The sequence below is a fragment of the Poecilia formosa genome, unplaced genomic scaffold, assembly GCF_000485575.1.
Source record: "Poecilia formosa unplaced genomic scaffold, Poecilia_formosa-5.1.2 Scaffold69, whole genome shotgun sequence".
Classification (NCBI taxonomy): Eukaryota; Metazoa; Chordata; class Actinopteri; order Cyprinodontiformes; family Poeciliidae; genus Poecilia; species Poecilia formosa.
This window is the reverse complement of record NW_006800008.1, coordinates 368900-388960: the sequence shown is the minus strand read 5'-3', so window position 1 is coordinate 388960 and position 20061 is coordinate 368900. Positions and strand designations below refer to the sequence as shown.

Below are 20061 nucleotides of genomic sequence, written 5' to 3'. Positions count from 1 at the left end.
CCTACTTAGAACTAGGAGCAATGGAGCTAATTTTTTTCTTTTCCCGCATTTTTTCTGTCAGGACAGTGAAAAATCTAATGAATTTAAGCCTTAATTTTACATACATTAAATTCTGTAAATTAAATAAATCTAAAGAAAAATGCTTGTTCTAAGAATGAATCCCAGAAAACATACTCAATCTCACACAAAAAATAGTTTATTTTCCAATTAATTCAAAATATAAAGACAATCTGCTGGATTAGAGCTTTAATAGTTGTCACAGTGAGCTAGTCATGGTTATATGTGTGGAATTACTCATGCGTCTCTCCAGGTGTTCACCTGCGCACGGGGCCCCACCAGGCGGGCCCCTGCAGCTTTATAACGTCTTGCTTCTCCTGTGGGCTGAAGTGCAGGATGGTCAGGATGGCGTTCAGCGTCTGCAGCCGCCCGCTGCTGTCCTGCAGCGTCAGGAACTTGTAGATGACGTTCTTCAGGTACTCCAAGTTGGCTCCCTCTCGGTTCTGGTCCCGGATCAGCTTGTCGAGGCGGCCCCGCAGCGCTGCAGTCTCCTCCTCGTGCCGCTCCGCGTTGGCGATCAGCCGGGCCTGCAGCTGGTGCAGATCCTCCTCCAGGCGATGTTTCTGCCGCCGCAGGCCGCCCGTCTCCACCTCCTTACGCGCCAGCTGCTCGGCGTACAGCAGCAGTGTGGACTCAGTGGGCGTGGACTGCCGCAGCGCCTCGCTTACCGCGTCACCTGCACAGTCGGACAGCAATGATGTTTTGATAAATTGCAGAGAATTTGTCATGAATATCTAAAAATATGCAAACCTATTCCTATAGTTCTTATAAAGTATATAAATAAGTATGTAAATCTTATAAAGTATTCTTTTGAATTATTCATATTTGAACTGGGGAGCCACAAAAGTCATTAAATTAAAAATATAAACATTAGTTTATGATTCTTTTTAACTTAACCTTTTCAGCCATCTTTTAAAAATGAAATCTGTATATCAGGGGTGTCCAAAGTGCGGCTCGTGGGCCATAGGTGGCCCCCTGGACTGATTTTAAGTGGCCCTCCAACTACAATTTAAATGTTACACAAGTTTATCTGCCAGCACAGACAGCTGATGCAGATGGAGACTTTTTGTTTTTAATAATTACAAACAAATTAAAATTTCCCCATAATGAAAATGTTTGCTGCAATAGAAAGCATCCATCTATTTATGGCCACACTTTTTGAGCACATCTATTTAGTGACTTTCACTCAAAAGCAGACTGCTTTTAATTTAGTAAACATGGTGGTTTACATTAAAATTTCATACAAAAAGTAACAAATCCGGTTTTTGCAGTTGAGACATTTCTTTTTTTTTAAGATTTTTTTTTTGGCTCTAGTGGCCTTTATTTGATAGTTAATTGACAGGAAAGTGTGTAATGAGAGAAGGGGGAAGACATGCAGCAAAGGTCGCCAAGGCCAGGAATCAAACCTGCGACAGCTAAGGTCTCCATATGTGGGTTGTGCTTAACCCCTGCACCACCACAGCACACCCCAAGTTGAGACATTTTTTCTATTTGTTTAGTATTTCTTTCCACAAAAACGTGCAATTTGAAATCCTTTTTAAATTTGGGAGGATATACTGATTTACACAACCATTCTTACAAAATGTCTAACTTTTTTATTTACTGTATGCTTAGTTTATTGTTGAGCAGATAAAATTTGATTTTTAAGTGTTTTAAAAAGTAGTAAAAAAGTATTTCTGACTTGGCAATTTAAGCCCACGTGTCAAAAAGTTTGGACTACCTTTTGCATACGCTGCAAAAACACAAAATCTTACCAAGTATGTTTGTCTACATATTTGCAGAGAATACATTTGAATTAAAACACAAAATGTACTTCCAGAAAAATCTAAGATGTATTTTTAAGCGAATTAATTTCCAAAGTGTCAGACTTTGTAATTATATGGTCAATGGAAACGCAGCTGCAGATAAAGATTGGTGCATATTTGTAATGGAGCTGCAGATACTGATATGTGTTTGTCTGTTTATGTTTGTCCATGTTTATTTATTTTTTTACCTGCCTATGTTTTACTGTTCCTTATACCTCTATGAGATATCGTTGATTAAACAATAATAATAGGAATAAAACCTTCGCAGTCGGAGGTGCCAGCGGCAGCTTCCTGCAGACCATCAGCGGCGGGGTCGTTGGAGTCACGGCTGCAGGTGAGCACGGCGGCGCGCAGCCTCTCCAGCTCCTGCTCCTTCTCGTCCAGCAGCGCCATCGTTCTCTCCCGGTGCTTGTGCAACTCCGCCTCCAGCCGCTGCAGCTCATCGCGGTGCTGCGCCTCGCCTCGTTCCAGCTCCTGTCTGTGGGAGAGCTGCAGCGCCGCCGCCTGCTGCTGCCGCTCCTCCAGCTGCTGGCGGTGCCGCGCCTCCGCCTCGTCGCTCTGGATCCGCAGGGTGATGTACTTCTCTCGCAGCTCCGCCAGCTGATCCCGGACTTCCTCCAGCTCCTTGGCCTGGCAGCCATCTTTAGCAGTCTTGTTCTTCAGAACCACCTGGGCGCGCAGCTTGTAGCGCTCAAACTCGTCCCGCAGCTGCTGCAGCTCCTGCTGCTGCAGAGCTGCGGTTCTGTCCTCGGCGTCTGCCACATCCTGGATGTTCTGGTCCGGGTTCCTCTGAGTCGCCAGCAGCAGCAGCTTCTTCACCGTCTGCAGTTTGTCCTTCAGGACGGCCACGTCCAGCTGCGACTCGTCGTTGAGGTCGGTGCTGGACCTGCTGGAGGCGGCGATGGCCAGCGTCTTGTTCTCGGTGTCCAGCTGCAGGATCCGGTCCCTCAGCCTCTGAGCTGCCTGCTGGTCCCGCTGCTTCGCCTTCTCACAGGAACCCAGCAGCTCCGACAGCTCAGACACCCGCTGCTCCAAACCCGCAACCCGCAGCTCTGCAGCCTGAGCGCGCTCTCGCGCTCGCTCCTCTGCCTCGCAAACCTGCGAAACAAAAACTAAAAGCATGAGACACACGTCTGCAGCTCTGCAGTGCTAACAACGAAACAAACCCAGAAAACTGGTGGATAAATCTGTGGCTTTGTCACCAAGACCAAAGAGGTGATGGTGGAGTTTAGGGGGCAAAAATCTGCTTAAAGGAGACGTATTATTATACAAAATTTACGTTTTTGCCAGTTTTTCTAGTTTTATTTGAGTCTCAACTGCTTCTGAAAACAATCAATTGCTTAAAAAACAAAACCAAAAAAATAAAAAATAAAATAAAAAAAAAGCCGCATTTTGGCAACAAGTTCATGTTTATTGGTGCCTGGAAAATTAGCTGGTTCAAAACCTCCAGAATGTCACAAATCAGGAGGCACTGCCTCGTTACCTAGCAACCCCAATGGAGTTCCACCGTTACCTAGCAACCCCGCTCAGCTGAAGAAAGCTCTTTCTGGAGGAACAGCAATTTTCTAATTCTTTATTATTTTCCTTTTAGTAATAAAATTATTACAACTTTATTTTCATTTCATTTATTTTTCCTTAATTTATTTTTCCAGTTGTATCTGTGCATTTCTACTAGATTTATAGATTTATATTATTTTATTCAATTATTTGACTTACCTTTGAGAGTTGCTGTTTTAAATTTCACAGTACTTTCTTTCATGCACAATGACACTAAAAGGAACTCTAATTTTGATTTTCATGTCATTACGACAGTATTGCAACTTTGTTCTCGTAATATGACTTTTATTCTCATAATCTTACCACTTTCTGCTGCAAAAAGATTCAAAAATGTTTAAAAGTCTCTTAATGAACAACAAAACTGCAGAGGTTAAGTATAAATACTCAAAGCATCAATCTCTACCAAACATAAATGAGATTGTTTCTGTTATTTCAATAAAAGAGTTAAAACTAAAGCCTTTCTCTTTGTCATTTTGTGGTACAAAATTTTCATAAAGTGAAACATTTTTTGAATTAAGCAGTAACAGACAACAAGGAATAGGATCCAGGTATGGTTGGGCATTTATCGCATTGTTTATCATTTATCGTGATACATTTCTTGCTGTAAGAATTAATGATGTTTAAAACTCCAGAAAGTGTCTGTATTGTTAGTTCTATTTCTATTATCAGTAAATATCAGTTAATTTGAAAATGTGACTAAATTCAGTGACTGTGTGCAGTTTAGTGACATTAATCTCATGTGACTGGTGTCCTAAAGCAGCATATTATAAACGTGTTTATCAGCAGCAGTATTTGCTGTGCCATATAATTACCTACAAAAGAAGTAGGTAAATAGTTCTGATCATTACTTTCATCGTTATCACAATAATTCTAATATATCGTGATAAGCCTGTAGGTCCGTATCGCCCAGACGTATCTAAATAAACTCCAGACTCTGTGCCCGTTCTGATCTCACCTTCTTGGTCTCGTTGTGGATCTGCTGCTGGAAGGAGTTCTTCAGCTCCTGCACTTCCTGCTGCAGCTCCTCCACTCTGGGGTCCGGCTTCCTCTGCTCCTCCTCCGCCGCCTGGAGCCTCCTCCGCAGCTCGTCCCTCTCTTCCCTCACCAGGTTCAGCTGCGCCTCTGACTCAGCCCCCCGGTCCACGGCCTGCGACGAGGCCAGGAGGGCGGCGCTGGCGTCATGCAGGCGCAGCTCGGCGTCCTGCCGCAGGTCCCGCTCCTGCTGCAGGAGCCTCTGCAGCTCCCTGAGCTGCTGGACGTGGTCCCCCTGCTCCTGCTCCCTCTCGTGCTGCTGCGTGATGATGCGAGCGCGGCCCTCCGCCACCTGCTGCTGCAGGGCGTGAAGCTCCGCCTCCTGCGCCGCCGTCACGGCGGCCAGACGCTCCTGCAGCTCCTGCACTTCCTGTTTCAGCTGGCGCTTGTCGGCCTGGAAGCTCGCCTCCATGCGGGATTTCTCCTGCGAGACGGTGGACAGCGAAGCGGTGAGCGTGCTCAGCTGGCTCTTCAGCTGGGCGACACGGCGCTCGGCCTCCACATTGGAGGCGGGAGGAGCTTGATGTTGCTCCGCCTCCACGCTGCCGCTGTCAGCATCAGGCTGCAGAAAAACAATCGGCACATATTACTAGACTGAACATCAGGTCGTTATCCTGAGCCACACGCTCGCCGTCACGCTGAGTGGGAAACAGCTACTGTCATTCGGTTGCCGTGGCAACAGGTCTGCGTGCAGAGTAAAGTTGGCAGAGCGAGAGAAAAGAGGAAAACGAGCCACTTTGAGTTGGACAATTAGGGCCAAAATAAAAAACATAAAATTGTGAGAATGAAGTTGAAATAATATGAAAATAAAGTCGTTGTATTATGAGAATAACGTCATAATATTACAACTATTATAATATGACTTTATTCATAAAATATTACCTCTTTATTCTTATGTTATTTAGATTTTATTTATGACTTCATTCTTGAAATACGATTTTATTTTTATATTATTAGACTTTTATGTAGTGTGACTTGATTCTCATGATACTATGACTTTGTTTTCGATATATTACGACTTTATACTGGTATTATATAGACATTATTCTTGTATGATTTCATTCTAATGTTGTATTTTATTTTGTAGTTTTCCCTTGTTTGTGGCGCATTTCAGTCTCTGTAATTTCTATAAAAATAACAAACGACAAAAACTGGAGAAATTGTGTAAAACGATGCGATATTCACAACAGTCATCAAATATCATAACATATTTCATATATTATAGAAGTCGTAGTTTGTTAAATTTTATCAAACTACAACTCCAACAGTGGAAATAATGAAATATTAAATTATTGTCCAATATTAAAGAGACATTAGTTTTGTCGTTTCTTGCATCTTGACGGAAGCCAAACTGTTTATGTATAAAGGGAGAATACATAGTTTGCTCATCAAAACATCATAAATATTCTCATATTTTATCGAAATTGGATATTGTGATAGATTCCGGCTCATCCAGCGATAGCAGCAATTAGCCGCTGTCCAATCCAGTAACATATATTGATGACAGACACAATCATGTTAGATTTAACAGAAAGGAAGTGACTCAGACGTACCGTAGAGTCGGACCTCTGGCCCGGTTCCCCCTGGTCCTCCTCACTCTGCTCCCCTCTGTTGGTCTCACTGGTGGTGTCCACAGACGCTGCTGTGTCCACACTGTCCTCGCTGTGCAGAGAGCAACCGTCGTCCAGCAGGTCCAGCCGCCTGGCTGCATCCGGCTCCTGCTGCTTAATGTCCAGGTCCTGGGTGACGGTCAGAACCTTCAGGCTGGCTTCCAGAGCCTCCTTCTCCTTCAGGAGGCTCTTGTAGGCCCGGACTACATCCTTAAAGCGGGTCTGGTACTGGACCAGCTGCTTTTTCTGAGACTCGATGGTGTCCAGCAGCTCCTTCCTGCTGGGGCCGCCGCCAAAACTCATCCCAAACTTCTCCATGTTGGGCTGAGTCCAGGTCAGACCGGTTCCATCGTCATACAGAGATCAGACTCATGCAGGTCTCATAGTGGACTCGGCTGTCCTCGCATCTAAACTAAAAGAGAGAAATACTTCATTAAACATCTGCAGGCTGACCTGCTGTCAGTTAATAAAAATAAAATCAGAATCAAGCTGTTTATGGATACAAATTCGGTTTTTATATCAAGTATTTAATTTCCTTTTTCCATTGTTTGAATTGATTTGAATTAATCTGCATGAACACAGATATTCACAAGAGTTATCTTTTTTAAAAAAACATTCAAGATGGCTGCTAACGAAAATTTATATTTGGACTACAATTGCCAATATTTATGTTGTCAGATTAAACAATTTCACCCATCAAAAACAACAACAACAAATTTGACTTATTGATAATTTTTTATCTTATTTTTCTTGATGCACAATTGTTCAAGATGGACACTGTTGTTATCCTATAATTAGATAAATCTGTTGTGGTCAAATCCTGCATATTTATAAATATTTTGAACCATGGAAATTCTATATATTTTCTTGATCTTGTTTACTTTATCTGGTAGCTACTTGTCAAAATGGCCAACAGGTGGTTATGGAGAGTATGTTTCATCCTAAAATTAAAGTGACTAAAGGGAAATATGAAAAACATTCAACCTGAGAGGGTGAGGATGCAAACTTTAATGCTTGTTTCCACACTTTGAATTTTTTTTTTACAGTAATATGTTGCACGGTTTTATTCTGTTTGGATATAAAATATTTTAAAATATTTTCTGAAATATGTTATTATTCAACTCCAATAATGTGAAACTATTTATGGATCCAGTCGCGCTCCTAATTATTATTGGGTGATTTCTGCAATCTGGTTCTGCTATTCAGGATCCGGTTTTGGCTTTAGTCCAGTTAGTTTGGATCCTCAAATAGTGACTTCCTGGTGCAGCAACGCAGTCTGTAAATATAAATCTTACAGGCAAATGCATCACAGTCCAGTCTAGTAATACATTGAAATTGTTTGAATTTCGGTTAAAATACAGCTCTACAGTTGTAAAATAAATGTAGAATTTCAGGTTCCACAAGATTCCACATTCAGAGACAGATAGTGGCAAAAATGGTAGACAAAAAGCTCTATTTTATGTCTATGTATTGAAAAATGTTTATTTATATATTCTATTTTTGATTCACTTGTCTTAAATTTGTGTTTTAATTAAGCAAATTTCGTTGTAATCTGCAGAAATTGTTGTTTTACATTCGAACTATCAAAAAGTCTGACAACTTCACCGTCCACTATCCCGCTGGTTGGATCCGGTTCTTACCTGATAATCGGTTTCCTGATACAATAAGCGGCTTTCAGCACGTTAGAATCACAAACTAATTAAACTAAATATACTTTGCTGTCGACATCAAATCGAAACACAACAAACCGGTCCAAAAAAAATCCTGTTAGCCCTCTTCTGTCTCACAGCAGCAGCTGTTGACAGCCGCCATGTTCTGCCACAGCGGAACTAACGAGAGGACCGCCCTGCGGCAAACAGGAAGGGGCGGGGACAAATGTCACCCCCATAGAGGGCGCTATTTCCAGTATTATTTAGGGTAAGTGTTTTTTTTTTTCCTTTGAAATGTTTTTTGGATTCCAGTCATGATTAAAACATTTAAAAAACGGAATATATTGTAAATTAGTTATTTGTTGGTTTTACTCTTTCTTATTATTTTATTATTAAAGCTGTAGACGACTTTACTCCACTTTTGAGAAGCGTGGATTCAGTAGAGAAAGCAATAACCCTAGGTCTGTGGTATATAAAGTTGCTTAAATAGGAAATATATTCACATTTTTATACCATTTGAACCCTTTTTATATTTTTCAGCTAATTCTATATTTTTAAAAAAATATGTTTTTGACTTATTGAATCAAAATCAATGTGAAATTATTCTACTATTCTTTTATATTTTTATCAATTTTTTTAGTCAAAATTGTGTATTTTGCTTCAATAGCTTCCGTGTCATGTGACTCATTAACGGCAGATCAATATGAAATTGTTCTGTTAGACCATATAGATGAGGCACACTCATTTTTATTATTCTATTGTCTTCCGTAGATTATTTAGACATTTTATAAGTCAAAATGTATCATTTTTCCTCAGTAGCTTCCAAGTAATGTGACTTGTTGACTCAAAATCAATGAAAAATGATCTACTGGACTATTTTGACAAGGCACACTCATTTTTACTCCTCGTCAGTGGATCACATGACATGGAAGCTATTGAAAACCTATTTTGTATTTTTATAAAATTACAGAAAAATAAAAAAGACTTTAAATGGGATAAAAATTTGTCTACCAGTCTAGTAGAACAGTTTCACATTGATTTTGAGTCAATGAGTCAGTGAGTCTGACCTGGAAACTATTGAAGAGAAATAATAAATTTTGACAAAAAAATTGTTAAAAAATTTAAAAGGGTTAAAATTTTAAAAGAAAAAATGTGTGGCTCATCTATTCAGTCTAGTGGAACAATTTCACACTGATTTTCAGTCAACTCAAAGTTGGATATTTTACCCCGCTGTATAAGACAATTTGTTTAATACCTAAAATATCTAAATTATGAGAATATAATTTTCATGTCTTCATTTTTTTCCTGGGGACCCAAACGCATCATTGTTCTTGGAGTTGTTAATAAAGTTGTTTCAAAGTCGTGACGTCATTTATTCCGCGTTGGCCTGGACGTGGCACCAAGGAGGAGTAGCGCCCACAATTCTATCTGATCCGGTTCTTCTAGGCTTGTTATTCGGTTCTGACAGCAGCCTCAGCGGGCTAAGCGCCTAAGAACTCCCACCCTCAGCTTGTCATCTACTCAGGCTGCCTCTGTGGAAGACGTTGTTGATTAAAAAATGGGTCTGACCATCTCGTCTCTGTTCTCCAGGCTGTTCGGGAAGAAACAGATGAGGATACTGATGGGTAAGCGTTGGGGCTAGGCTAACTAGCTCCGATCTGATTGGGCCACTACCGGCGGCTGACTGAAAGCGAACTCTACAGCTGAACTGCTGCTTTTCAACGGTCACACTTTACGCTGCCACCCGGTTTAAGTTCGTGCTGATCTATGTTTTACTGCGACTTTTAAAGAAAACGGACCAAATCGAAGCTAAGTTAGTTAGCAGACGCTAACGGTCAGAGCTAAACGGAAGGAGTGGTAGATCTGTTAAAACTGTCAGATTCAGTTAGTCTTTTTCCATTAATCTTCTGATCCAGTCAGAAATAATCAGAATCAAGCTGCTGTCAGTTTTAGAGACAGTTCTCTTAGTTTCTGTGTAGTTTTTCTGCTTTTAGAAATGGTTATCTTGTGTCTTTATGACTTCGTATCAGTTTTTCTCTTCTACTGTTGCTATTGATCCAGTTTTGTCATTGATCAACTCCTTAATCTGTTGATCCAGTTGCGTTGAGCTGGATTCACGTCCAGTAGCTTGTGTCCATTTGTTTGAAACTGGTTCCAGTTTTGATTTGATCTCCAATAGTCAGGATCCACTGATATTATGTTTTTACATTTGGATTAAATTATTTTGCCTGGATTATTTTCTTGATCCACTTGCATTAAACTCTGTATTTATTTTATAGCTAGTTATGTGAGTCGAAGATCTGAACATTATCTCTAAATATACATATATTTTTAAACCATAATAAAGTTGTGGATTGGTTTTGTTTTTATGTGGTGTATTTCCTGTTTTCAGGAAACTGAGTCCAGTTTTCAGGCGCAGTCCTGAAGTTGCTGCCTTGAAGGTTTAGTTCTGGATGAATTCTTGTTGTTTCTGGATCCTTTTCTGTTATTGTGGATTTGTGTGTCTGTCTGTTCACAAACTGTTAGATTTAAAGAACAGAAAAGTAAAGAATTAGTTGCAAATATTTAAAAAATATTGAATTTTTAGGGTGAAAAGTTACATAAGATGAAGTAGATCTGACCATCAGGAAAATGTTTGTCCATTACTTGTGGTGTCCAACAGGGGTCAGTGTTTGGTCTCAATTATTCTTGTTACATAAATGGCCATTTTAAGTTGGCCAAAATAACATAGTTGTTTTAGTAGAAGGATGTGTGTGATTACATAACATATATACCATTTAAACACCAGTAAGTATGAACCAAATGATCAGAGTCGGTAATCAGAAACATTCTGCCTTTGCTTGTTTCAGTGGGTCTGGATGCAGCTGGAAAAACAACAATCCTGTACAAACTGAAACTCGGAGAGATCGTCACCACCATCCCAACTATCGGTGAGCTCAGATCGTCATTCCAGCAGCTAAATGCTCAAAGGTCAACAGGAGGAGGGTTGATGAGATGAAATATTGATTATTGGTTGTTACTGCATTGTACCTTTGTGAACTTCAGAGTTTTATTTTTGTCCATTAGGACAGAATCAGATCAGGAGTATCAGTAACCAACCAATTCCTGACTCCAGTTACTCTATTTGTTCATACTCTGGAACATTCATTTCCAAATCAGCCCTGCTTTATATTCACTTTTACCTTCCACTAAACTTTCCATCGATATGAGTGGATCCACCTCATTTGCTTTTGCTCTTGCCGTTCCTCTTTAAATCTGCGTCTGACAGACTTCTCACTGCTCTGCGTTCATGAAGCCTCATTTTCAGCTCCTCTGGGTTTTTGGTTGCCGATCAGGTATTGTTTGAGCTTTTCAGATGCTAATCAGCTTCTCCCGGTGGTAAAAGCAATACCTTGTTGCCATGGTTATGTATCATAACTCCCCAAACCAGAGGGGCAAGTCGTAAAAACAAAGAGTAGGGCCTTGCAGAAAAGCTTCAAATGTAGAAAGTTTAGCGAACCTAACAAAATGTTACCAACTTATTGTGACATTTTAGAAAAATGTGGATTTAATATCTGGAGGAATAAATAGAGCGTCATCTGCATGAATGGAAACTCTTTTCCTTAAACTGGTGTTTGAAAGACCATTTCACTGCATGCGCTCAGTGAGAGACTAGCTCTGCTTCTATTACAAATGAGCGCAAAACTTTGTCAGTATTCCATTAATGTCGAAAAAACACAATTTTACATTTTGTTTCCATTAAATAAGAAATATAATTAAAATCATTTGAATAAGTTTTTCATTAAAAAACATAATCCTCCAACCACTTCCTGTCGTCTTCTTTGTCGTTTCTGCCAGTAGTAACATCTGATTGTTGATCGCATGAATTCTGTGGTGCGAAAAAAGGATTTCTGTTGCAATTTTGCAAAATACACCAATTTCAATACAGCCAAAAAAAAACCTCCTAATCCTAGTGCAAAGACTTCTTGTTGAAATTGCCATGTTTCCACTGAGCTGATTTGGTTCTACAGTCAACAGAAATGTTGGCCTGACCTGGCGCTTGCTAACGGCTGCTGCGTGTTTCAGGTTTTAACGTGGAGACGGTGGAGTACAAGAACATCTGCTTCACGGTGTGGGACGTCGGCGGCCAGGACAAGATCCGACCTCTGTGGAGGCACTACTTCCAGAACACGCAGGTACGCCCCCCGCAGGCGCAGGCTCAAACTGCGACTACCGACGTTCTGACCCGGTTCTTCTCCTGCAGGGTCTGATCTTCGTGGTGGATAGCAACGACAGAGAGAGAGTGGCCGAGTCGGCGGAGGAACTCTCCAAGATGGTGAGTGGTCAGTAGATCCAGACATGATCTGTCATCGGTGACATCACGGGTCACATGACTCCGTCTCCCTCAGATCCAGGAAGACGAGCTGAAGGACGCCGTCCTTCTGGTGTTTGCAAACAAACAGGATCTACCCAACGCCATGGGAGTCAGCGAACTCACCGACAAACTGGGCCTGCACAGCCTGCGCAGCAGAACCGTAAGGATGGATTTACAATCACCACCTGCAGAACAGGAGCTGTGGGAAGCTTAACACAGGGTGGTATTGAGAATAATCGATTAGTGAAGTAATTGTCAACTATTTTACGATTAATTAGACGCAAAAAAGGCCATCTGCTGAAATAACAACACATTCAGAGCAGTAATTTAGCCAAAACTGTGAAACATTTTTACCTAAAAGTTTCACTTTGTTTATATTATGTAAACAAAAACTCAAATTAGCACATTTTCCTGTCCAATTATTAATCAGGTAATCAATAAAATAATCCCTACACTGTATTGGAATTAAGATGCAGATGCATCTTTTGCTACAAATGATCGATCGTTCACTAAAGGAATGCTCTGCTTCATTTTAGGCAATAAAATTTAGATTGGAATTGAATTATTTGTATCTTTTAATGCATTTCTAATATTGCGTAAATTAAAAATGTGCAAAATCTTACAATTTTTATCGAGTTAATTGTCAGTATAATCGAGATTAATCTATTAACTGAAATAATTCCTCGTTGCAGTAAGTATTTAGCTCATTTAAGCAGCTCAGATGAATTAGATTTTTTTGCTGTCTGAACGTTTTTCTCACATTATCTCAAAGAAAATGTTAAAAATAATTACTTTTCATCTTATTGCCACAAACCCAGAGCTGGAATTAGGTCTGGACTTCTGATATAGTTAAAATATCTTCCAGTCCTGTTGAAAATTAAAGTTTATTATTCATTTGGAGGGTAAACTTGAATTGTTATGTCATTATTAATATATTACTTAAAAATGGACTCAAAATAATAATATAATTTATTACAGAATTTCTGGGACAGTTTATGGTCCAGTGAAACTTGTCATTGTGACATTTAAACATATTATTCCATTTCTTCAGCTCTAGTTGAGAGACTGCTGCCTCCTGGTGGCTGTAATGTGCATTACACACCTGGTAAAATCTGAAAAGGACAAATCTCTTAAATCTCTTCAGTTCATTTCTCCTAAAGATTATTTGAAGCTTTGACAGTTATTGTTCTCTAATTCAGAGTGTTAGAAATTTGTTTTTTGTGCAATAAAACAGTTTTCCTTCCCTTTGGCAGAAATGATGCAACCAACATTTCACGTCTTTCCTTCCTCTTGCGTCAGGACTTTTTGTAGCACTTCCTATTGAAGTGTAACAGAGTCACATGAGTCACTCTTTATATGTGTTCTGTTCTGTTTGCGCTTCAGTAGTAAGAATTGTCCTTATTTGTATTTCCTGGCAAACGTATTTCCTGTTAGAAATTTATAGTATGCTGTGTTTCTTAAAGCTGCAGTATGTAACTTTAATTTTTATTTTACCAATTTTTGAAACATTTTATGAGACAGATAATCTGTGGAAAAGTGGAGCTCCTCTGCCTTCCCCCAGTCCTCCCAGTTCTTAATAGAAATGACCAATCAGAGCCAGGAGGCGGGTCTTAGTGCTGTCCATCACCCTTTGTGCTCTGCTTTAAACAGAATCTCGTGGCTGTTTGAATAGAAAAATTGGTTTCTGAATCAAATCGTGACCCTAAAAGTTGGAGTCAAATCAAAAGTGAAAGATTTGCATCTCAAACAGCTACCCTGCAGCTAGCTTAGCCTGCTGTTAATGCTAAAGCTAGTTAGCATAGCCACTGATAACTGTCAATAAATGGTTTTCCCAAACGTAAGGCGGTTTTCCACCCTTAGCACATTGAGCTGCATGTACATGACGCTGGTTGACAGCGCTAAGACCCACCCACTGGCTCTGATTTTCTTCTTGAATAGTAGCTTAGGGAGGACGTGAAGATTAATCTTTTCACATTCCTTCCTCATTTTAAACCTTCACAATTTTAACAAATAAGTAAAAATCATGATTTAGTAAAAGTCACAAACTGCAGCTTTGATGCTGAATGGATTCTGGTTCTGACGGGTTTGTTTCTGGTTCCAGTGGCACGTCCAGGCCACCTGCGCCACTCAGGGGACGGGTCTCTACGAGGGTCTGGACTGGCTGTCCAATGAGCTGTCGAAACGCTAGACGCCTACAGGAAGCAGCAGGATGATGTCACCGTGTACAAACCGAGGAGGGAGGATGGGGAGCATTTCACAGGACTGTTTCTGGGGTGTTTTTGTTTTTTTAAATTATAAATGTATCTGTAGGAGGAAGTGATGTCATGGACTCTGAGCTCACCTGGTTTCCCATCATCCTCTTCTTCTATTGTTTGTTAGGTCTGTTTGTTTTCTTTTAATCTGTTTTAACTCCAGATCATGTGACCAGATGTTGTAGGGAGAGGGGGGGCGGGGCTTACAACAGGTGACAGTTACCTGGTCATGTGACTCATTCCACAGAGCCGGACCTGACGGCCTCGTCATTCCTTATCAGTGTGAAGAGGAAGAAACAGACGCAACAACGATGCAATAAAGGTTTTTTTTTCTTCTCAGATGTCTTTAAGTGCACTTTTTCACTAAAGTTTCACCTTGACCTTTGACCTGCTTTTTATTTTTTTTTATTTTTATTTTTTTACAAGAATGAAACAATACACATTGGTTGTTTTAGTATCTGTGGACTAAAATTAGTCAAGAGTTTAATGCATTTAATGAACAGAAAAAAATAGGATTTTTCAGTATTTGACCTGCTGATCAATAATTAGAACCAACTTTGATTTTCAAATGATCCCATATGTGATTTTAACTAAAAGCAGCTCATTTAAGGAGAGTTTGAACAGATCCTACCTATGATCGGTACATCAGAAGATTATGATGTAAGAACCAAGGAGTCGGTTCAATCTTTCAATATTAGGAATTAGTTGATGAAGAATCTGACCAATAACATTAATCCTCTTGGAGTTACATTTGTTCAGGATATGGAATAAGTTCAGGAGGAAGAATCAGGAATAGAAAAACAGGAATTGGTTCAAAGGAAGCAGCTGTTCAAAAATAGATATGTTAAGAGGGAAGAAACTGTTCAAAAATATTCAGCTCAAAAGAATCTTCAAAAAGAGGAACTGGCTCAAAGGAAAATGTCCAAACCCAGGAATTGGTTCAGAGAATATTACAAAAAATGGGAATCAGTTTTGAGGGAACAATCTGTTAAAAAATAGGAATAAGTTAAAAGGAATCAGTTCAAAAGGAAGAATCTTAAAAAACGAACCGGTTCTGCTTTGATATGTCTGTTTAGTTCATGCTAAGCTATAAGGACTTTCTGAAAAGCAACCAAGATATACTACAATCCCTACAAGACAACTATTGAGAACTGATTAAGACATTTCTTAAAGATGGAACAGTCTGGCTCACCAGAGGGAAAATATTAAAAATGAGATCTTTTTCCATCATTAGGCCGAGTCAGTCCCTGAGTCATTCTGTAACTTCTACATGAATTTCATCAGCAACTTGATTCAGGATCAAATTTAAATTTCCATAGAAAACTGGCAGTAAAAGCAGAAGTTTAAGCAGCAGTTTCAAATTGTTTATTTTACAGACAACATAAACAAAAATAAATCACAAAATGACGCCATCGCCTTCGTCCCGTTCGCTCCGGTTCCTACACGTTGACTGGTTCGTGCTGGTTGTTCTGACGTTTGACCACAAACACTTTCTGACCTGAAATCGTCACTACGTACACAAAATCCTCCAGGATTACTGCAAATATGAAGCACACAGGTCGGTTAGCTGCTGAGCCAATCAGATCTCTCTCTGGTGAAACGAGCGGCTTCGTTACCTGACATGCGTTTGAACGGCGCGTCTGTAGACCCGGATAACCGGAAACGGCAGGCCGTCCGGACCATCTGCATCATCACACCGGCAGTGTGCTCATCGTTCTCCAGCTCACCTGCAGACTGAACAGGTGAGGAGTTCTGTCAGAACCGAACCTTGTTGGTTTCAAACCAAGATGAACGGCAAAAGCAAATGAGGTGGATTAGGATTGCTTTCCAACAACTGATGCTGTCAACGAAGTATGGGAGTGCAATACTGACAAAAAAAAAAAGAATCTCACTATATTGTCTTAAATACTTAAATAAAAATATCACAGAAACTTTTTAAAAACAAATATGTAACTTCAAAACCATTCACAGAAAAAAATTATATATACAAAAATCACAAAACATAAAAGGTATAATTATCAAAATGAAAAGAAATCAAGGCTTGAAATATGTATGTGTAATCAATAGATAAGATTTAGGAAAAAATATCACTTAAGAAAAAAATTAAAAGGAAAAAATATAATAAGTTGTACTTGGATAAAATAATATTACAAGGAGCTCAAAATAATGCTAGAATTCATAGTATTATCACTTTATTCTAACCAGTTAAACTTTATCATAATTTTATTATTTTTATTTTCTCATTGTGATCCTAATACTCCATCGCAATTTTCATTTTCTGAAATTAGCTAGATTTATTTTATTTTTTTTACTTTTTGCATAATAATTTAATCATTTTTGAGCTGTTCTCATGTGGGAACAGCTCTCCTGGATTTCCTCAACACATCAGTAAGTTTAAATATTAATGTTGTGACTTAATATTTAAACTTACTGAAGTTTCCCCAAATTATTTAACACTGCAAAAAATTTGAACGTTTTGTAACAAACACCTAAATTTCTAAATCAAGTTTAATCCTAAGTCTACCTGACTGGGTTGCAAGTTTTCCAACAAAAGAGTTAATTTCAGAATCATATTGCCACAAAACATTGCTTGATTTTCAACCATGTTTTGATCAGCTTGCTGCAAAAGATGTCGATAGAGAAATGTGGCACTTTTGGTTTTCCATCCGCTGTGTTTTGTACTTTTTATAAATGGTTAAACGTGGAGAAGCTCGTATTTTTCCCCAAACTCACAGCCAGAACTCCGTCCTCACTGATGACCAGGTACCCGACCTGGTCCGGAATCCGCTCCAGACCCGCAGTCAGAGCCGCCGTCGTCTGGAAAACAAACAAGCAAACAAAAACAGGCTTCCGTGAAGGTCTTATCAGCTTCCAAAGAAACAAAACGGAGAAAATATTAAGTTTAAACCCTCACCATACTGTACAGTTTTCTGCTTCGCTTCGTTGTTTCTAACTGCAGCTTCACTTCCGCCTGCTGCCGCTGCGTGACCCTCACGTGACCACTGACGCAGCGGCTCACATGATCAAGCCTGCTGATCCGAACCGTCTCTCCGTGGTGCTACTGGACCAAAGCAGCTGGCTATGGCGGGTCGAGGCAAACTGATCGCCGTGATCGGGGACGAGGACACGGTGACGGGCTTTCTGCTCGGTGGGATCGGGGAGCTGAACAAGAACCGAAAGCCGAACTTCCTGGTGGTGGAGAAGGACACGAGCATCACGGAGATCGAGGAGACGTTCAAGTGAGGCCCGATACACTGTTATACTCACATCTACACATCTCTCATTTTAAATTTATACAAAATTAAAATAGACCTCAGGTGAAATCAACAATAATAAGACAGCATTATTGATGAGAATATTAAATTTGTAAAATTCTGAATGGAATCTGGTGTCGCTTGAGGTTCGGGCCCACTAGCTCCTCCCAACTCATACACTTAATGTTTTAATGTTTTTATTTCCTATAGTCTGTTTTTTGGTGTAATTTGGCAGAGAGTTTATAATATTAATCACGACACAAAAATGAAAACTGTCAATTTAACCAAAATGTTAATATGTTTGTTGTTTATACCAGACTCTCTTGAAAATGAAACCGTTTTCAAGATTAATTGATTGTTGATCGCATATAAAACTTTATGTTCAACCAGAATGCCCTCATTAAATGTATTGATAGTATTGTAAATATTCGTCTGATATCGCATTGTTCTTATATATTTTTTTTAATTTGGTTGTCAAAGAAAAACGACTTTTTAAAGATTTTGGTGCAATGTCTGTATGGAATACCCTAAGAGCCAAAAATAATATTAGAATGGAAGTATTTTTATTATTTAGATTATTTATTTAAAAAATTCAATCTACCTCATTATGGATTAAAACATCTTAAATGTATTCCAACTTCCTGAACAGATTCCTGACTTTGATCCAATTCTTGATTTTGAATCTATTATTCTTGAACAGACTGCCTACTCTGAACTGGTTCTTGAACAAATTCCTAATTCTGCACACATTCTTGAACAGATTCCTGACTCTGATGTGAAATCTGATGCTGTATCTTAGGTTGTTTTTTTTTAATTCTTGAACAAATTACTGATTCTTGAATGGATTCCTAATTCTGAACTTAGTCTTGAACAGATTCCCGACTTAAATCTGATTCTTGACTCTGAACAGATTTCTACATTTGAACAGATTCATAGATCTGAACTAATTCCTGTTAAGATTTCCCTGTTATTTTAACTGTTCGGACATTTGTTTCCTCCTGCAGGAGCTTCCTGGCGCGGAACGACATCGCCATCATTCTGATCAACCAGTTCATCGCCGAGATGATCCGGCACGCCATTGACGCCCACATGCAGTCAATCCCGGCGGTGCTGGAGATCCCATCCAAAGAGCATCCGTATGACGCATCCAAGGACTCCATCCTGCGCCGGGCCAAGGGCATGTTTTCTGCAGAGGATTTCCGATAAACGGCTGATTAACGAGCTGAGTGTGTTGATCCGCTGGTTATTTACACGGCATGTCATCTGAAATTTCCAGGAACTGGATGCTCAGTTTTCAGTCTTATTGTTTTTTTTGTGTGTATTTCTGCAGTTGTTCTCCTCCCATCAGTGTTTGTGCAGATGTGTTAACTTATAAAATTGTAACAGATGTTGGAATTAATAAAATATATTTGTGATTGTGGAGTTCATTGTTTATATTCAGTGAGAGAAGGTAACATATCAACTACGTTTAAACGTTCTTTTCTACACAGACTCATTCATTTGATCAGTACATGTAATATTCTTAACTCCTTTAAAGCTGCAGTATTTAACTTTTACAAAAATATGTTTTTTCCATATTTGTTAAAACTGTCACCATGTCATGGCAGTAGGTTACGAGCAGATAATCTGTGAAAAGATCAATCTCCTCCACCTGTTATTTCTGCCTGAAGAAATGAACTGTTCCAGACCAGCAACAACCAATCAGATCCAGGAGGCGGTGTCTTAGCGCTGTCAATCATCCTCATGTACTGCTGATAAAAATGTTGGAATGGCGGAGAAACAAGCCACTGTTACAGGAATGCCATTTTAGGTTTTTAGATCATTGTCTTATAACCCCTTTAAAAAACATCAGAACTGACCTCAGATTAACGTCTAAAATATCTGTAATGTCCAAATCATAATTCCTCCACCACCGCGCTTAACAATTAAGGTTTTCTCCAAAAAGGTTTGTGATTTATGTAGATGCAATCTTCAAAAAGTAATGCTTTTTAGTATGAAGATACTTTTTTCCACCACTCTTCACAAGGTTTGTTCAAGATTTTTTTTAATTGTCCTGTTAGACACTCTTGCCATGAGGTGAATTTGCTGGGAAAATTACTTTTCTTTCATTAACTCTTTCAGAATCTGTTCCAGAAAAAATAAAAACAAGAACTGAAAACACCAACACAGAGGAACTTCATCATTAATTTTCTGTCCTTCAGCTGAAGTTCAGAAAAACATGAGCTGACCCTCGATGGAGGACAGAAAACACTGATGCTGAAGTGTTTGTGCAACCCCAGGATCTTCAGTCTGGTAGTTTAAGTTCAGTGCTGCGCTTGACGATTGGTGGTTACCATAGCAACCAGGAACTGCAGGCTCCTCCCCCTTTTTCTGTTGCCATTGGTAACTAACAGCTCTGTGTTTTCTTTATAAATGTTATATTTTCACACATATTTTAGACAAATTTAATCATACACAGTGATTCATTAGTAATTTTGCTGTATTTTCTATA

At 39.4% G+C, this 20061-nt stretch overlaps 4 protein-coding genes across 5 annotated transcripts; 2 read left to right on the top strand and 2 right to left on the bottom strand.

Moving 5' to 3' along the window:
• Positions 1-174: 174 nt before the first annotated feature.
• Positions 175-7904, bottom strand: gcc1 (GRIP and coiled-coil domain containing 1). The gene is made up of 5 exons (XM_007555208.2): positions 7702-7904; positions 6005-6473; positions 4375-5013; positions 2123-2960; positions 175-733 (listed from the first exon to the last, which is right to left on the bottom strand). The coding sequence occupies exons 2-5, from the start codon at positions 6377-6379 to the stop codon at positions 315-317; spliced, it is 2271 nt and encodes a 756-aa protein (XP_007555270.1). The 5' UTR covers positions 6380-6473; positions 7702-7904; the 3' UTR covers positions 175-314.
• A 1278-nt stretch (positions 7905-9182) lies between these two features.
• On the top strand, positions 9183-14657 carry LOC103140198 (ADP-ribosylation factor 4). 2 transcript variants are annotated; one of them, XR_001662542.1, is made up of 7 exons: positions 9183-9335; positions 10560-10640; positions 11776-11885; positions 11954-12025; positions 12099-12224; positions 14166-14443; positions 14564-14657. XR_001662542.1 is itself a non-coding variant. In XM_007555207.2 (6 exons), exons 1-6 carry the CDS (start codon positions 9269-9271, stop codon positions 14250-14252), a joined length of 543 nt encoding a protein of 180 aa, XP_007555269.1. In that variant the 5' UTR covers positions 9183-9268; the 3' UTR covers positions 14253-14657. The 2 variants fall into 2 exon arrangements, 1 of the variants encoding a protein (XP_007555269.1); XM_007555207.2 differs by having other exon boundaries at positions 14166-14657.
• A 1001-nt stretch (positions 14658-15658) lies between these two features.
• lamtor4 (late endosomal/lysosomal adaptor, MAPK and MTOR activator 4) lies at positions 15659-17318 on the bottom strand. The gene is made up of 4 exons (XM_007555205.2): positions 17231-17318; positions 17050-17133; positions 15933-16050; positions 15659-15853 (listed from the first exon to the last, which is right to left on the bottom strand). Exons 1-4 carry the CDS (start codon positions 17231-17233, stop codon positions 15756-15758), a joined length of 303 nt encoding a protein of 100 aa, XP_007555267.1. The 5' UTR covers positions 17234-17318; the 3' UTR covers positions 15659-15755.
• A 57-nt stretch (positions 17319-17375) lies between these two features.
• Positions 17376-18992, top strand: atp6v1f (ATPase H+ transporting V1 subunit F). Its single transcript, XM_007555204.2, has 2 exons — positions 17376-17555; positions 18575-18992. Exons 1-2 carry the CDS (start codon positions 17398-17400, stop codon positions 18774-18776), a joined length of 360 nt encoding a protein of 119 aa, XP_007555266.1. The 5' UTR covers positions 17376-17397; the 3' UTR covers positions 18777-18992.
• Positions 18993-20061: the final 1069 nt, after the last annotated feature.

What these genes read in the sequence shown, in the direction of transcription:
- LOC103140198 (XM_007555207.2), top strand. Translation starts at nt 9,269, where the DNA reads ATGGGTCTGACCATCTCGTCTCTGTTCTCCAGGCTGTTCGGGAAGAAA. An exon ending in ACAGATGAGGATACTGATGG is followed by an intron (nt 9,336 to 10,559) that starts GTAAGCGTTGGG and finishes TGCTTGTTTCAG; the next exon opens with TGGGTCTGGATGCAGCTGGA. An exon ending in CACCACCATCCCAACTATCG is followed by an intron (nt 10,641 to 11,775) that starts GTGAGCTCAGAT and finishes TGCGTGTTTCAG; the next exon opens with GTTTTAACGTGGAGACGGTG.
- lamtor4 (XM_007555205.2), bottom strand. An exon ending in GTGAGGACGGAGTTCTGGCT is followed by an intron (nt 16,051 to 17,049) that starts GTGAGTTTGGGG and finishes TCACCTGTTCAG; the next exon opens with TCTGCAGGTGAGCTGGAGAA. An exon ending in GCCGTTCAAACGCATGTCAG is followed by an intron (nt 15,854 to 15,932) that starts GTAACGAAGCCG and finishes TCATATTTGCAG; the next exon opens with TAATCCTGGAGGATTTTGTG.
- atp6v1f (XM_007555204.2), top strand. Translation starts at nt 17,398, where the DNA reads ATGGCGGGTCGAGGCAAACTGATCGCCGTGATCGGGGACGAGGACACG. An exon ending in GAGATCGAGGAGACGTTCAA is followed by an intron (nt 17,556 to 18,574) that starts GTGAGGCCCGAT and finishes TTCCTCCTGCAG; the next exon opens with GAGCTTCCTGGCGCGGAACG.
- gcc1 (XM_007555208.2), bottom strand. Translation starts at nt 6,379, where the DNA reads ATGGAGAAGTTTGGGATGAGTTTTGGCGGCGGCCCCAGCAGGAAGGAG. An exon ending in GCCAGAGGTCCGACTCTACG is followed by an intron (nt 5,014 to 6,004) that starts GTACGTCTGAGT and finishes GTTTTTCTGCAG; the next exon opens with CCTGATGCTGACAGCGGCAG. An exon ending in TCCACAACGAGACCAAGAAG is followed by an intron (nt 2,961 to 4,374) that starts GTGAGATCAGAA and finishes TTTGTTTCGCAG; the next exon opens with GTTTGCGAGGCAGAGGAGCG.